Source organism: Scylla paramamosain, chromosome 10 (genome assembly GCF_035594125.1).
Source record: "Scylla paramamosain isolate STU-SP2022 chromosome 10, ASM3559412v1, whole genome shotgun sequence".
NCBI classification, from domain to species: domain Eukaryota; kingdom Metazoa; phylum Arthropoda; class Malacostraca; order Decapoda; family Portunidae; genus Scylla; species Scylla paramamosain.
The window spans coordinates 7,778,615-7,792,142 of NC_087160.1; the positions used below are offsets into that span (position 1 = coordinate 7,778,615).

General features: G+C 37.7%; 1 protein-coding gene across 1 annotated transcript; it reads right to left on the reverse strand.

Moving 5' to 3' along the window:
* Positions 1 to 1,728: 1,728 nt before the first annotated feature.
* LOC135104184 (uncharacterized) lies at positions 1,729 to 12,378 on the reverse strand. Its single transcript, XM_064011288.1, has 6 exons — positions 11,909 to 12,378; positions 7,172 to 7,413; positions 5,296 to 5,491; positions 4,930 to 5,073; positions 3,344 to 3,522; positions 1,729 to 3,071 (listed from the first exon to the last, which is right to left on the reverse strand). The coding sequence occupies exons 2-6, from the start codon at positions 7,387 to 7,389 to the stop codon at positions 2,981 to 2,983; spliced, it is 828 nt and encodes a 275-aa protein (XP_063867358.1). The 5' UTR covers positions 7,390 to 7,413; positions 11,909 to 12,378; the 3' UTR covers positions 1,729 to 2,980.
* Between the last annotated feature and the right edge of the window lie 1,150 nt (positions 12,379 to 13,528).

Sequence of the window (13,528 nt, forward strand, 5' to 3'; positions counted from 1 at the left end):
CTCTTGCTGTTTTCATTAAGACGAATGCCGGCCTATAAATTTTGATAAAACTTGATAACCAGGAGGCTCGACTAACTAACTACGTATAACTCCTGGTGTGATGCACAGCGATTCTCTCTCTCTCTCTCTCTCTCTCTCTCTCTCTCTCTCTCTCTCTCTCTCTCTCTCTCTCTCTCTCTCTCTCTCTCTCTCTCTCCTTTTGTTTGTTTGTTATCATGAGGGTTAAATGTGTACGAGTATGTTTAAGGAATTTGTGCTCTTCATTTATTTTCTCTTGTTTAACAGAACACGTATGAAAACAGCAGGACGTGATGCACAACGCTACAGATTACATGGAATATAAATTTATTTCCTGACCCTGTGAAGAGTCAGAAAATAGGGAGAGTTGAAGAGGAGAAAAAGATATGGAGACGATGAGAAATAGGAAAAGTTGGCGGATTTGTTTCCGTCTATCCATCGTTTTTCCAAGTACGGAGGCAGGATTGGGGCAGGTAAAAGGGAAAGCGGGACACGGAAGGTAAAGAAAGGTATATAAATGACGTTTTTTTTTTTCTTTTTCTATGTAAATCTAGTCACTAATACTTACATTCTTCATATCAACTATGTCTCAGACCGCAACTTCATCCGGAAGTTCCGTGCGGGGCCGTTATGAGTCTCTAGAATGGTGTCATTCTAAACATTGTCTATCCCCACCATGAACAGTAGCTGACCAACGATTTATTAATGTAACTGTTATAATAATAATAATAATAATAATAATAATAATAATAATAATTATAATAATTATTATTATTATTATTATTATTATTATTATTATTATTATTATTATTATTATTATTATTATTACTATTAATACTATTATTATTTTCATTATTCTTATTATTAATTAGCTGTACCAACAGCAGCAGCAGCAGCAGCAGCAGCAGCAGCAGCAGCAGCAGCAGCAGCAGCAGTAGTAGTAGTAGTAGTAGTAGTAGTAGTAGTAGTAGTAGTAGTAGTAGTAGTAGACGTTATTGTTATTCTTGTTGTTTTTGTTTCCGTTATTGTAAAAGTAAAAATAGTAAAATTATTATTATTATTATTATTATTATTATTATTATTATTATTATTATTATTATTATTATTATTATTATTATTATTCTACACTGAACATCTCCGATCTCTCCTTTACTATTAATCTAAACTAGAAATTTCACATCTCATCTACAGCTAAAACAGCTTCTAGACGTTCTGAGTCGTCTCCAGTCTCTCTCTCTCTCTCTCTCTCTCTCTCTCTCTCTCTCTCTCTCTCTCTCTCTCTCTCTCTCTCTCTCTCTCTCTCTCTCAGCTGATAACTGTATAGAGAAAAACGTCCATGTATGGAGTAAGCTCCACATGTATGGGGAGATTCCACTCACACAGCTCTTCTTCTGGAGAGGATGGAAACAAGCATTTTCTCTTATTACTCGTCTCCTCTAACTCCCTTTCTCATCGTTGCAGTGTTGCACCCTTTGCTATCCTCTACCGTTATTTGTAGGCTAACTGCTCTTTTGATCTTGCTAACTGCATACTTATATATATATATATATATATATATATATATATATATATATATATATATATATATATATATATATATATATATATATATATATATATATATATATATATATATATATATATATATATATATATATATATATATATATATATATATATATATATATATATATATATATTATCTCACCTTTATTCTATCATACTCTTATATTATCTCACCTCTGTTCTTCTTACCACTCTAATACAAGAGTTGACCATTATTTTCAATCATCTCTTTCTCTGATGAACTCTGGAACTACCTTCCTGTGTCTGTATTTCTTCCTTCCTATGGTTTAAACTCTTTCAAGAAGAATTTTTGAATGGGTAGGTCTTTTTTTCGATTTTTTGTTTTCCTTCGGTGAGCTCACTTCGAAACTTCATACATCAGACGTGCTTAAATGAAAGACTATATAATTACCGAGCATCGAGTGTTGCCGTCCAGTCATTACCACCCCAGTGACCATCTATATACAGCGGTCTTCTCCTTAACCTTATGGAGTTACCTTCTCCTATACTTGAATTCAAACAGTGAAACTATATAGATTATTCATGTGAACCGTTCCTTTTCTATAACTGACCATCATTATCCCTCAATCTGCTACAATTATATTTCTATTTTTTTCTTGTTTACTGTCATGACTTCGGAAGCAGTACGTCCCTCTGCTAATTACACTATGGAACAAAATTTCATTTTTGGCTCGTCCTTGCCCTTAAATCATAATTTCCCAGTTATTTCCATCTAAAGAAAATAGAAAAAAAATAAATAAATTTTGATCCTAAATTTTATTTTATTTTTTTTTTTTTTGTGGTTAGAACAATGAATTTACATATTTGAAATTTCATTATAGTATTGGTTTTCATGTCAGGTAAAGATCTGTGCAAAATTTCAATTGCTTATCTAATTGCTTTTAAAACGTTTCAAATAAGTTAAAACAATGAAAGAAAGAATATAATGTGTTCTAAAGATTTTTAATTTTAATAAGATCATTCTTGAACTGATAAGATCTAGCAAGAAATTTTTCATAGAAGAATTTGCTTACATTTCAGAAATCTCAAGTCTTCCACAATGCTCTATTAAACACTTTTAGAAGTTCCTAGAACATTTTAGAAGATTTTTAGAAGTTTCTAGAACATTTTAGAAGATTCTATTGAATGTAAACATTTTCAGAATACTCTAGAACTTTCTAGAATACAATAGAAATATGTAGAAGTATCAGGAATTTTCTAGAATGAAAAGGTTCAAGAATATTCTAGAAAGATTGAAAACCTTCTGGAACACATTCTAGGAAGACTAAGAATATTCTAGAGTACTGCCTGACGACATAAAAGTAGGGGCTTGCAGACCATCATTCAGTTCTGCTTTGGCTGCCTGAGAAGACACATCATAAGAGGTGAGATGGCATCAAAAGGCTGCAGTCATTCTCCAGATGCATTCTGCTACATATGGGGTCAATTCATCAAGACGAGAACAAAGAAGTTCTCTGTGACAGCATCTGGAAAAATGATGAAATTTAGCTGTTTTGAGGGCAAAAATCATTCTATAACCCACAAAAACAGTTTCATAGGAATAATGGACATTTTCTATTGTTTTGCAATGAAAAGAGTTGGAATATAACACGCTTGTCAAGGACGAAAATCGTGTTATACAGTGTTATATATTTTATAACCTTTCTTCCTCTGACTTATTGCCTGGCCAAGGGTGACCTGCCCTTAACAGGAAACTAAACAGTATGATAAAAACTAAAGTTTTGGCGTCTGGGTTAACTGGTACTGTGTGAACAGCTCCAACAGCAGAACGGCCCCGCTGACAATCCAGGCGACACCCAAGATATAAAAAACTCCTTGAAGGTGCCGCATGGTGAGGGACGGGGCGGGGCCCTCCCTTCCATCGCCACGCCGCACCTTTTTGTTCACATTATCCTTAACCCACTCCGCAAACTCCACCTGAAAACAATGAATAAATAAATTAATAAATTTCATACAGAAAGTAAAAAAAAATAATCATCTAAAGAATGCCTGAGTAATGTGAATACTACATGACTAAAAGAGAGACGATTCATGAATGTAATTTAATACACGAAATATGAAAACCTTAATTTAAATAAGTACACTCATTTTTTAGTTTTCATTTGTCTCCTTTAGAGAGAGAGAGAGAGAGAGAGAGAGAGAGAGAGAGAGAGAGAGAGAGAGAGAGAGAGAGAGAGCTTTTTCGCGTTAAGTCTCGCACGGCGAAAATTTCTCTAGCTAGCTAGCAAATGACTCTAGGGGAATAGACATTTTAGGATCAAGACGTGCGGTTCCATTTACACTACCATTATATTTTGTTTAGGTACTGTCTTGAATCCTCTTAAACTGATATATTACGGTTACATAACACATACGACAGACTTCTTTAAGTATTGATATTTTTTAATCGACTTGAGCGACTTGGTATTTCCATACGGTTTTTTTTTTTTTTTTAATCGGTGCCAAGCCCTGGAAATCTGCTTTCTTTCCATTCGTCAATGCGAAATAAAATTCAAAACAAACACTATTTTTATGGGTTTGCACAGAAAAAAAAAAAGAAAAAAGCATCATATTTTGAGCAAAAAAAAAAAAAAAAGAAAAGAAAAATGCTCCAAAAACAGACCAGGACACTATCGACATATTCACCGAATACTGTGTCATATAGAGAGAAGGAAAAGTTCGCCATAAAGCACAGACGTTATCTCCCATGACGCGTGATCATACCCAAGGGAATAACATCAAAGCTTCTTGCACACCATGCCAGTCTACCGCACCCAGCACATCATGCAGCCTGCTCCACTTCATACCAGTTATCACACTCCCTGCCACACACCATACTAATCTACCACATATACATCACATAGCCTGCCAGTCGAACACATCAGTCATCACACAGCTCAACAGTCCACCACACCCAGCACATCACAACCTGTTTCACATCCTGCCTGTCTACCACAGCTAGGACATTACACACCCTGCTAATTTGCCACACACAGGATATCACTCAGCGTGCTTCGGCATATACTATTTAGATGAACAAGTGTTAGTTCATGACGTCACAGACGAAGGTGGAGCCGTGATAATAATTTCCATTTTTTATTTATTCATTTTTTATTTATTCATTTATTTTATTTTATTTTATTTTATTTTTATTTATTTATTTTCTATTTATTTATTTTTTTTCTAAATTTCAAATTGCTGAGAAAATTTAGAAATATTCCAGTGGTTACTAGCGTCCATTTTAGTGTCACACGTAATTTTTACACGTCCTGCAATCGGTCACTTTTCAGAGAAAAGAAATGAATGCAATGCATTCACTCATTCAAGAACAATTAATGTTCCTACCTCAAACCAATGGGTGATTAAGCCGAAGTAGTTCAGCCTCCGTATATTTTGGTCAAATTTTTGTTTCCACGGCGTGTTCTTGGGGAAGTACCAAACTAACCGCCCGCTGTAGAGTCTTTCGTTTACCAGGTACCATTCATCGTCCTGTAATGAGAGTTGTGTGTGTGTATGTGTGTGTAATCTTCTTTGTCTGGTAACGAAGTTAACTCACACACAAAACTAGTACAACATTACTAAGTTTACAGCCATGTTACTGTGAATACAGCTCGTTACCAATAATTTCCTAGTCGAGTTATAGTTGCGACTTCAATGCACTGCCACCTCTTCCGAAAACTGACATTGAAAATAAGAACAATGACTACTTACTTGCATTTGCTGCATTATCGTAAGCTTGGTTGTAGTTTCATCCGCGATAAAAGCATGGCGTCTTTCTTTCACGGCCTTCAGCGCTTCGTTCAGGTTATTAAAAAGGTCCAGTTTTTGGCGTATCTGGTCCAACATATCCCCGGGAGTGAGCAGCACCAGTTGTGCTAAGAACCCGCCGTTGTTCAGCAATGCCACCCTGCACGGAAATAAACGGTCTAAAAACTACCGGTTCTTCCCGTTTTAGGTCTCTCTCTCTCTCTCTCTCTCTCTCTCTCTCTCTCTCTCTCTCTCTCTCTCTCTCTCTCTCTCTCTCTCTCTCTCTCTCTCTCGCTTCCTTCTTCCCTCTCTTCGTGCCTGCCTGCCAATTAAGCCAGGCTACCTTTTCTTTACATCTAACTTTTCTTCTTCCTAGAAGGTTGTCTACATTCAGCCTTTTCCTAAAAAGGATGGCTGCTCTAATCCCTCATACTACCATCCAATTGCTTTAATTTTCTGCCTCCTTAAAGTTTTTGAACCTACAACAGCGTCTGTCACTTCACATTCTTATATCTCATCGCCAATATTGATTCTGTCGTGGCCGCTCTACTGGTGATCTGGCATTCCTTACTAAGTCTTGGTCATCCTCTTTTAGTGATGATACCACGCTGCACTTTTCCACGTCTTTTCATAGACGTCCAACCCTTCAGGAAGTAAACAGTTCACGCAAGGACGCCGCAGAACGCCTGACTTCTGATCTTTCTAAAATTTCTGAGTGTAGCAGAGCAAACTTTGTATTGTTCAATGGCCCAAAAACTCAATTCCTCCATCTGTCAATAATTTGACACAACCTTCCAGACAACTATTCCCTTTTCTTCAGTGACACTCAACTGTCCCCTTCTTCTACGGTGGACATTCTCGGTCTGTCCTTTACTTATAATTAAAAGAAACTTCACATGTCTCTAGCTAAATCAGCTTCTATGAAGTTAGGCGTTCTTAATCGTTTCCGCCAGTTTTTCTCCCCCTCCAGCTGCTAACTCTGTATTATCTGTCTTATCCTCCCATGTATGGAGTATGCTTCACATGTATGGAGGGGAGTTCCACTCGTACCACTATTTTAGACAGGATGGAATCAAAAGCTTTTCGTCTTATCAACTCCTCTCCTCTAACAAACTGTCTTCAGCCTCTTTCTCATCACCGCAATGTTGCATCTCTTACTATTTTCTACCGCTATTTTCATGCTAACTGCTCTACTGATCATAGTAACTGCATGCCTCTCCTCCCGTGGCCTCGCTGCGCAAAACTTTCTTCTTTCTCTCACCCCTTTTCTGTCCACCTCTCAAATGCAAGAGTTAACCATTATTCTCAATCATTCATCCCTTTCTCTGGTAAACTCTTGAACTCAATGCCTGCTTCTGCATTTCCTCCTTCCTATGACAAACTCTTTCAAGATGAAGGTTTCAAGACATCCTTCAATTTTCGATTTTTTTTTTTTTTTTTTTTTTTTGACAACTGTTTAGGAACTGACACCTCAGTGCGATTTTTCCTCCTCTTCCTTTTCCCTTGGCTGATGACACTTTTACATAAAAAAGAAAAAAATTATTCTCGTTTTTCTTTCTGGTAAACTGTGGTACTGCCTACCTGCTTCTGTATTTCCTCCCTTGTATGAACTCTTTCAAATAGGAGGTTTGAAGACATTTATCATCCAATTTTGGATGACACTTTTGAGTTTTCTTTTGGAACAGGCATGTCAGTGGGCCTCTCTCTCTCTCTCTCTCTCTCTCTCTCTCTCTCTCTCTCTCTCTCTCTCTCTCTCTCTCTCTCTCTCTCTCTCTCTCTCTCTCTCTCTCTCTTTGTTGCCCTTGTCCAGTGTGAAAAAGTGAAAAAGAGGATGAAGCACCTGTAGTCGCTATCCGCCAACTCTTGCAGGGTCCGCAGACGGCTTGGGTAGGTGATGCTGGTGAAAATGCTGACCAGGTTGCAGGTGTACGCAGACGTGGCCACCAGACACCCTAGGAGCCATACGGCCGTAAACACACGCTGCCACAACAACTCTGGTAGAATAGGTATGCTCTGTGCCACAAGAGCCCGAGGCATATTCTGCCACGTGACGCCCATAGTAGTTCCACCATTCGCCCTTTCCTATGGAGCCAAGTGAGGAAAGAACACATTACCAGGATGATATTAACACTGAATTAAAATAGTAAACAAGTCATTCACTAACAGCTGCATCACCACACTGGAAAACAAGGAACACGAAAGTGGGAGTACTACGAACGGGCTTCAGGAACAAAATTATCAGTAAGATGCAATTCATTTTTTTAACTGAGGTCATCACGAGGCAGCTTTGCCAAAATATCGATATAAACTTTGCATTTTGTGGCAAATGCATTTGCTCTTTTACAGGTATGGTAACACCTGTGGTAATGTCTTGTATGTGATAGAAAATGACAAGACTTGTCTTGTTTACTAGAAAAGGTGATCGAGGATATTAAAAAAACTAGTGTAAACCTATTAGCTTGTATTAATATGCCAATAAGCATTCATTATTGTGCATTCAGGATGAGTAAAAGAAATTCAAACTAATGTCTTATCCGCCTATACTAAACTTAAGGACAAGAGTGATTTATGTTGCTTGTATTCCATTTAAACTACCTCTGCTGTTCTTTGAATCACTGCTGGCGGCTCACTCAATTGTTAGATGCCCATCAGCCATATCTCTTAGGTTACTTATGCTTATGTTCATGTCTTGGTTGTGTGTAATTTGTGAGTTTGCGCGCGTCTGTATATTTTTTTTTATTATTTTGTTTATCTTTTATGATTTTTTTATGGTATTTCCTTATATTTTTATGGCCATTTATTTATTTATTTATTTTGTGGTCAAACTTGTCACGTTATATAAACCAGTAATGGCAGGAAACAATACATAATAAAATACTTCAAGAATATATTTTTTCAATTAGTAAGTGTTTGTCAACTGCCTCCGAATGACGTCTCAATCTCACTTACAAAGTTAGTTGTTAATATTTCTCTTCGAACACACAAGGCGGTGCATTTCGGTTAATGTTGACAAGTGTGGTTCCAATATTCCTTCCTGCTTCCTGATCCAGCCCCAGCTGTTTAATAAAGACCATGCTGTTGCATCCCGTATCCTTCCTAATACTAAGTAGACTACCCTCTTAATATATTGTTTCAGAGTTCCCTTCGCTGGTGGGATCAGCTAAAGTTGTTTTTTGCACACACTGGGATCTGCTGAAGTTGTTTTTTGCACACACACATTTTGTGGTTTGATGATGTCCATGCATTTTTTCGCCCTCTAAACAGAATCTAATTAATCTTTCTTCCTTATGATCCAATTTGATGTCACCTGGTAAAGAGTACAGCGAGACAGTGTCATATCTGATAGAACGGTCCATACTAGTTTTTTCTTATCGTTCAAGGCAAAAAATGGATATATAGTGTTGCATCCAGTGAAAAGATAGAACATCGGTAGGTTATGTGAATTTTCAGATCCTAATCCTACATCTAGTTCATGGGCAGATAGGAAGCAAAAACTTCTGTTGATTCCAAAAGCCGATAACTTTTTTTTTTTTTTTTGTAGCTTTTGATGAGTGACAGCCAAAACTATAACATCGTTGTCAACGGTTCTGATCAGTATTTTGGAGTAGTCAGGTTGGGTGCCATGACATACATATAAAAACATGCTAATGTCCTTCTTATTGTAGAGAAATAGTCTAACTGATCATTCTTTTAGTTAAGGCTTACTGCAGATTCCTTCTCCATCGTTCCGGGTTGTCAAACCAATTAAACAGTGCTTCTAACATATGTAAGCAGCTTTCTTTTGTTGCTGTCAACATTTAAGAAATTCTGCCAGTTTCCTGGGATAGCTGCAGTTGCCAACACACCCTTTTTTTCACATCTTGTTCGTGCATTGGTCTTCAGTGAGTCAGAGTTGTTGCCCTACTATGTAAAGGCAGAATACGATTTTAAGCTTTTCTGGACATGAATGGTATAAAGTCACTTCTCGCATGTCTTAACTGTAGGAATTACCTGTAGGATCAATGCCAGACATGCTATTTTGAGTCAGCAGGGCCAGTACCCTCCTCACATGAAATTAATACATTAATAATTAATACAGAGAGAGAGAGAGAGAGAGAGAGAGAGAGAGAGAGAGAGAGAGAGAGAGAGAGAGAGAGATTTATTGGCCACTTTTGTACATTACATAGAAACAATAAACAAGTGATATTTAAGCCAAGGTCCATTGAGCCGAAGCTCTATTACTGACCTGTCAGTTATAAGGGTCTAGAACAGCGGTTCTCAAACTTTTTTTGCTCGTTACCCACTTTTCATACATGATCCTTGTCCATGGCCCACCGCTATGCATAACTCAAGACAACAGCGACCGTCTACAGTCCTACACTAATTAGGTCCAGATAAAGACCACTTTAGCAAATTCTTGTAGTTTAGGCTTACTGTAGATTCCTTCTTCATCGGTCCGGGTTGTCAAACCAATTAAAATTGATTCCATGCTTTTTTTTTTTTTCTCTCCTTTAAGTAAAAAATAGTATTGCAAAAAATTGCCTCAACAATAAACACAAGAAACAAAATAAAACAAAATTCCACTGGTTTAAAAGTGCATTAATCCCACGCCATATGATCTGATCTTTGAATCTGACAAATCTGATGACTATAATTCTGAAGTCATAATTACGTGGCACACCCATGACCTTCAGTGGCCACACACCTACCTCCTCCCAGACTATTTGCTTCTGAACATTCATGCCAGGTTTATATTTCCTTTATTTGAATCCCCATTCCACTAATTGTGATGGGTGATGTTGCAAATTATCCACTAGCTTCTTGATACATGGTTTTGTTTCACTTACCGTAGGTCATGCTTTACATCAAGTCTGATGCTTCACTTCAAGTCTGTTGCGATATTTTGTTTTAATGTGGAATAGTTGAAAGAATGCAGGCTTACAGAATAACTTGATGAAAATGGTAGGATGTGCCTGAAAAGCAATTTGCCTACATAATCTTGCTATTTGTACTGAACCTATAAGTTCCCTCCACTGGCTGCCTACCCGCTAAACTCCTTTGCTTTTGTATATACATATCCTCAGACTATGGCCCCCTACATTCTGCTACACGCCCCCCGCGGGGGCCATGGCCCCTAGTTTGGAAACCACTGGTCTAGAATCTAGATGGACATGTGCTGTGGCCCATCCACCACCATAAATAACATAAGCATTAATAATAAATAAAACAATAACAAATTAATGACGGAAATAAATAATAATAATAATAATAATAATAATAATAATAATAATAATAATAATAATAATAATAATAATACAGCAATAACGATTACAATAAAAATGCTAATGACAATAAAAGTAAACTTGGTATAAACGAGATTACAGTAATATTAACTAATGTTAATGAAATGCTAGAATTTTTATTTTTGGTAAAAAAAAAAATCTTGGTAATAACAAACATGGTTGGTAATATGAATTTTTTTTTTTTTTAGAAAAAAATCAAGACTAAGGGAAAACATTTTTTTGAGGATAACTGATTAGGACTAGAAAGGTGTTTCACTTATATGTTGAGAGCAACACATTCTTAAGATTGGTTTTGAATCCAGGGCGTGAAGTGATGTTCTTGATATCTTCAGGAAGCTAATTCCATCTTTTAGGTTCCCGAAAAAGAATGTTCTGTTGGACATGAATTGTCCTTCACAGCGGTATTCGTAAGATGTATCTTTTGTTTTCATTACGGTCTATTACATTGAAGTTACAGTTTATTGGATATGAATGCAGGGCTCCGTGTACAAATAAACATGATTGCAGGTGTATGATGTCTGGGAGTTTTAACAGTTTGACTTGGAAAAAGCGGGTGAGTGTGGTCATAGTGTTGATGGGGGGGACATGATACGAGCCAGATTCTGTTCAACAAAAATGTGATCAGTACAGATTTTATAAGCTCTCCCCATAGAGCACAGCAGTATATTAAATGTGGATATGCCAGAGACAGATATTTGTCTGAGGGTATCTGTATTTACATGGCCTCTAGTTCTGTATATTACACTCATCGATTTACATAATTTTGTTTTTAGGTCAATATGAAATTTCCATTTTAATGTATTATCAAATGTAATACCCAGATATTTTATCTAACTTGCTTTAAGATCACGTCATCATTATTTTTATATTTGGCGTGTGTGTCATCAGAGGGTAAGAGATCATGTAATTAGTTTTTTTTTTTTTTTTCTAATATTAAGTGTGAATTTATTGCACTTTACCTGGTCTGCAGCAAGATTCAATTCTCGGTTTAAAATTAGTTTTAGTTCATTAACATCATTTCCTTTTATGAAAATTGTTATATCTGCGAGTAGAAAATTTAGTATATTAGAACTGCGTGTTATGTCATTAATATATATAAAGAACAATATCGGACCAAAAATTGAGCCTTGTGGCACATCAACACTTATTCTATTATAGGATGATGAGTTGCTGTACACTGTGAATTGGTACCTATTACCTAAGCAGCTACAGAACCAATCGTTAGCTATTCCTCTAATTCTGTAGACGATGAGTTTTTTCTAATAAGATGTGATGGAATATATAGTACCACCTACTGGCCTTTCCTTCCTCAACGTGCGGAATTCCTGGTTGCTCGCTGGGTAGTCTCACTGTTTTTTCAATCTCTATTCACCGCTGGTGAACTGCCACTAAGTCTATTTTCGATATTTGAAGGCGCCCCGTCGACCCAGGCACCAGCAACAGAGACGTCCATCCGAAGACCAGTTGGTGCAATAGCGCGAGTACTTGTTCCACCTCCAACACTCACCACAACACCAGCACTACTACTACTGCTGGCATCTCGTTCCGTGGATCCTATCTTCAGTCCACTCGTTCTCGAGGCTCCGTTTCCTCAGGTGAAACCTGAACCACCAGCACTGCTCGGTCTTTCCTTGATGATGAGACGAGTGTGTCGGGAATACACAACCTTGCCCTCACTTAGAGCTTCCTTGAGTTATGGTAACTCAGCTTTTTTATCTTTTGAGATGCAGGGCAAAAATCTTCATTTATATATAAACCGTTGCCTCGAAGCTTCGTGGCGTTCATTACAGCCTCGCGGTCACCAAATCTAGAGAAACAGGCACTGCGATGATCGTCCTGCCGCCCTACGCGGGCGCACGTTCAAGTTGGATGTTCGATATAATTGTAGTTTATTTTCAAGTAGTTCGGTGATTTGAACGGCTGTTTGCTTCCATGTTTCACCTCCCTGCCATTCCTCGATCCCGATGATTTGCATGTTGTTTCTTCGGCTATAATCTTCTTGGTATTTTAACCCTTCCTTCTAGTGCCTTAATTATCTTCTTACTTGCATGTAGATCTTCGTTTGTAGAGTTTCTTTATAATTTCTTGGTCCTTCTCCTCCTTGTGATTCTTTACTTCTCCTTAATCCGCCTATCATTGACTGCAGGGATCTCACACTTGCTTCATGAACACGTCAATTGCACGTTGAAATGCTTGATTTTGTGAGTCCAGAAGCGTCTTCAACACTGTTGTATCCATTTTTGTTTGAGTGCAAAATGGTGGAGAAATAGCGAGTGGAAGAGAAGCCACAGCACATACATCTGACCTCTACGGTCGCTCTCCTAAGAGAGAGAGAGAGAGAGAGAGAGAGATGCAATGCGTCCCTTCAAAACACCGGGTTAAGTGGCAACGCCACGTTCACTATTTTGAAAGAAACCATTAGATAAGCACACTAAGGTTAGATAAACATTCTAAAACTTTAAATGTAACTGACCATAAATGCCATACAGAAGACAGCAATGGCGATGACTACCACGAAGGAAACCCATGCAGAAAGACTGAACGGCCTCACGATGCTGAGCCACTCCGGCAACGGTTTGGGGCTGGGCACGAACACGCTACTTCGGCCTCTACCTACAATCTCACTCGGATCAAAGCTTCCTACGCGGTCTTTACTGATGTAAAATCCATTAATTGTAAAATTTTTTTCCTTTCTTGCAACCAGGCCTAATACACCAACCCACGAACCGTTTTCTATGACTCCCCATTTACAATCAGGTGGACTTTGAGTCAATGTGTATGAGTAGTTAAGCTTATTAGCCATGGCCTTAAATACTTGCAAGTCACCACCTTTACCCACCTCAGGGTTTGCCGCACTGCTGTACAGGTAAGGAGGGCTGCGGAAAAACGAGGCCACCTCAAAAGTATACCCTTCG

Excerpts from the sequence above, each read along its gene's own strand:
- LOC135104184 (XM_064011288.1), bottom strand. The coding sequence starts at position 7,389 with ATGGGCGTCACGTGGCAGAATATGCCTCGGGCTCTTGTGGCACAGAGC. Across the intron at positions 5,074-5,295 it reads CGATAATGCAGCAAATGCAA|GACGATGAATGGTACCTGGT; the intron begins GTAAGTAGTCAT and ends CTCTCATTACAG. Across the intron at positions 3,523-4,929 it reads TAATCACCCATTGGTTTGAG|GTGGAGTTTGCGGAGTGGGT; the intron begins GTAGGAACATTA and ends CATTGTTTTCAG.